Source organism: Egretta garzetta, unplaced genomic scaffold (assembly GCF_000687185.1).
Source record: "Egretta garzetta isolate BGI_Z169 unplaced genomic scaffold, ASM68718v1 scaffold149, whole genome shotgun sequence".
NCBI classification, from domain to species: Eukaryota; Metazoa; Chordata; class Aves; order Pelecaniformes; family Ardeidae; genus Egretta; species Egretta garzetta.
Genome location: NW_009269998.1, coordinates 1,111,951 through 1,115,196, shown reverse-complemented (window position 1 = coordinate 1,115,196; position 3,246 = coordinate 1,111,951). Strand labels below are relative to the sequence as shown.

At 35.1% G+C, this 3,246-nt stretch overlaps 1 protein-coding gene across 6 annotated transcripts in view; it reads right to left on the bottom strand.

The window, feature by feature from the left end:
- Window positions 1-273: 273 nt before the first annotated feature.
- The window catches only part of PTBP2 (polypyrimidine tract binding protein 2), a 53,368-nt gene continuing 50,395 nt past the window's right edge, over window positions 274-3,246 (bottom strand). For 4 of the 6 annotated variants that reach the window (XM_035902840.1, XM_035902843.1, XM_009647499.2 and 1 more), the window contains 5 exons: window positions 3,151-3,184; window positions 2,610-2,702; window positions 2,013-2,229; window positions 1,833-1,910; window positions 274-1,685 (listed from right to left, as the gene is read on the bottom strand). In XM_035902840.1, the coding sequence (XP_035758733.1) occupies window positions 1,553-1,685; window positions 1,833-1,910; window positions 2,013-2,229; window positions 2,610-2,702; window positions 3,151-3,184 (555 nt within the window). In that variant the 3' untranslated portion in view covers window positions 274-1,552. The remainder of the gene's footprint in view (window positions 1,686-1,832; window positions 1,911-2,012; window positions 2,230-2,609; window positions 2,703-3,150; window positions 3,185-3,246) is intronic. The other 2 variants (XM_009647500.2, XM_009647501.2) reach the window with 1 other exon arrangement.

Below are 3,246 nucleotides of genomic sequence, written 5' to 3'. Positions count from 1 at the left end.
AGCACAGTAGAAGTGAAAAACAAAGAAGAAGAGAGATAGAAAGCAGCAGAGAAAGACAGAAAAGGTGAATACAGAGCTACAGAAGTGTTTATTGAGCATGCTACAGAGGTAAGCAGAGTACACACAAAATGAAATTAAACCACCGTCAAACCTCCCAACTTTGTTAGAAAATTAATTTTTAATTGTGCCACTTTCAAACTATACTGAATTTTACAATTCTAAAGATGTAAAAACTTAACTAATAGAAAATATACATGACCATTTTTTTTTTCTCTACATAGATAACTCTCGAAACTAAGTACATCAATTTCAAAAAGTATTGGTCATTTAAACAGAATCAAGGTAACAGTTCAGACTGACAGAGAACTGCTTTCAAATTAACTGGATCTGTAGATTCTGAGCCATGTTTATAGTAAAGTCAGATCAATTTCTAAATACAAAATATTTTGAAGAGATTTATTAAAACTGAATATTACAATGCAAGGTAAATTAAGACTAAAGGCACATAAACTTTGGTCCCACCTGGTTGTCAGTTTTAGAAAACTGCCACAAGATTTCCTGCAAGCATTTGCAGCAAACTTCCTTCTTCATTGAAAAATACATGCACCATTTCCTGAACTAGCTTGACCGGTCTGTACATGCTCAGAAATCCACAACCATATTCCATATCTTAATTACAAACTAAAGATGGCAATATATATTGAAATGCACGTAAGTCATGTCAACCTCAAAAACATCTACGAAAAATATTCAGCCACAAACAAGACATTACTTAGTGCTGACATTTATATGATACATCCCACAAGAGTGTGTACAAAAAGGTTAAGATTCCACAATGCTTTTCACGTAGGGCTCAAAGTCACAGAAGTCACTTTTTGTCCTTTAAGAAATTAATATTCTGTACCTTGTTAATTTTAACTAATGCCTACATTCATAACTGAATCTAGACCAGAACCATGAAATACAAAAGGCCTTTTTTTAAAAAAAAAAAAAAAAAAAAAAGAGCACAAAGCAAAAAGTAGCAGAAATCAAGTAACGTCATTTTACTCTTCCAGCGTAACGCATCTTACCCAATTAAAAGGAAAAATAAGTGACAAGCCAGCAGATAAAGAAATCTATCAAGCAGGAGAAACAAAAGCTTAACCTTTTTACACACCCCTGCCTAAACATATTTAAATTATCATGTAACAATGTGCCCCAGACAACCAAATTTGCTTTTCACTAGTTATGCAATTCCAGCAGTACTAGTTTTCCTTTTTAAGGCACGTACGTCAACTAAGTTGAAAAAACCGTGGTATTAACTTGAAATCTTTTCAACAAAATGATGGTTTATCTAAACAACAGTTGAACAACAGCAGTTAGTATCACTGCTTTTTAAATTTTTTTTTTATTTTTTGTTTTTTAAAACAACCAAGGAATGATAACAGCATGGAAAAAAAAATTCCAACAAAACAAAAACAACAGAAGACAAACTCTGGTCCCCACTTTCCTGAACAGTCAATAGGTGACAACACCAAACAATGCAATACACCCTCATTTTCAATCTGCCTTTTTAAATGGTTGACTTGGAGAAAGAAACTCTCAGATGGTGATTTTCTCCCAGATTGTAATTGTGAAGATCAATCAAAGCCTGAATAGCTTCTTCTACTGTTGACATCTGAAGAAGTGCCATCTTGTGATCTCTTCTGAAACAAAGTAACGGCATTAGGAACTCGAACACTAGAGGGGTTGCTCCTAATATTTGCTATCCTCTATGCATTTTCCTTAAGGCACGCCGCAAAAACGCACTTAGGCAGCCTTTTGTGAGAGCTATGTACAGAAAAGTTACTTACTGAAAAAATTTAAATGCTTTCACAGTGCCTCCAGTGTTAGCGAACAATGTGCGTAGATCCTCTTCTGCTACCGACGGTCTACAGACAGAAAGAAAATAAGCATAAGCAAGAAATTATTAGTCAGTTCAGTGTGCTGTGTTTCATATCGATCCAACCGGCTTACTGACAGCCAACACTTACGGAATATTGGACAGATGAAGTGTTGCAGAAGGCGGGAATATATTTTGAAAGTTTTTGGAACCAGGTTTCTTGAAGCGATGCAGAGGTGAATTACCAAAATCTTTAGTCAGCCCTTGGTCATCAAGTCCCTCTCGAGGTAGTTGTACTGTCTGATGTTTAGAAAGGGTAACCCGAATAATCTTCCCGTACATTTTTTGTCCATTAAGATGGCTCATGGCTGAAAAAGACAAGATGTTTACTCAATTCAGTGTTACTTTTCCATAGCTTGCGGTACATCGCGCAAGCAAGTAAGAAAAACATCCAAGTAAATCAAAGGGTCAATGTGCTACAAGACTGGAATCAAGAACTAGGTCTGCAGAATCTGCACGAGTATTTAATTTTATTTAAAGACCATTACATGCGATTCAGCTGTTGAATTCCTTTAGGATATTGTGCAGACCTTCTGGAATACAACGGCATGCAATAAGATTTTTGGATCTTGTGGGTAAACCAGGATAGAAGACAAACTGACAAACATACACATGCTTCACCTGATTTTACACAGCATAATTTTGAGTACTTAGACTAATGGGAATATAAACAGAAAGCTAATCTTACCCAGCTGTGACTGGTTTCCATCAGCCATCTGTATAAGAGCACTGTCTTTCTTATTGTATAAAATCTTCACACGCTGCACATCACCATAAACACCTTTTCAAAGTCAAAGGTAACCCAAAAGAAAAAGTTCATTTTAAAGCCAGTCACCTAAGTAACACATTTTGACATATCAATGGAACATTCAGACAGCAACAAGATCACTCACTCAAACTCAACACTCTCACAAATGAATAAAGGAGATAAAGATTTTGAATAGTGAATTTTGAAAAGAATAATTTCTGATAAACCCTCAAAGCTATGTGAATGATATTAAATTAAAGACCATGCAAAATATATTAGCATGCATTAAAAGAAAATCTGTGTCTATGGAGAGTTTTAAACAGCAAAAGAAAAATAGCAAAAGATTTACTATTCAACTTTAAGCCAAAGTGCTAGCTACAAATAAGAATTAAGGTGAAACAAAACAAAAAAAAAAACCAAAAAACAAAAACCAAACCAAAATCAAATCAATAATAAAAGTATAGTGCTAACAATAACATACCGAAGAGGGTAAACAGACTTTGGGGCGTAACCATCTTTAGAAGGAGAGAAGAGCAAGCAGCGTAAGACAAGAAGAGAGAAGAGTCGAGGAAGAGCG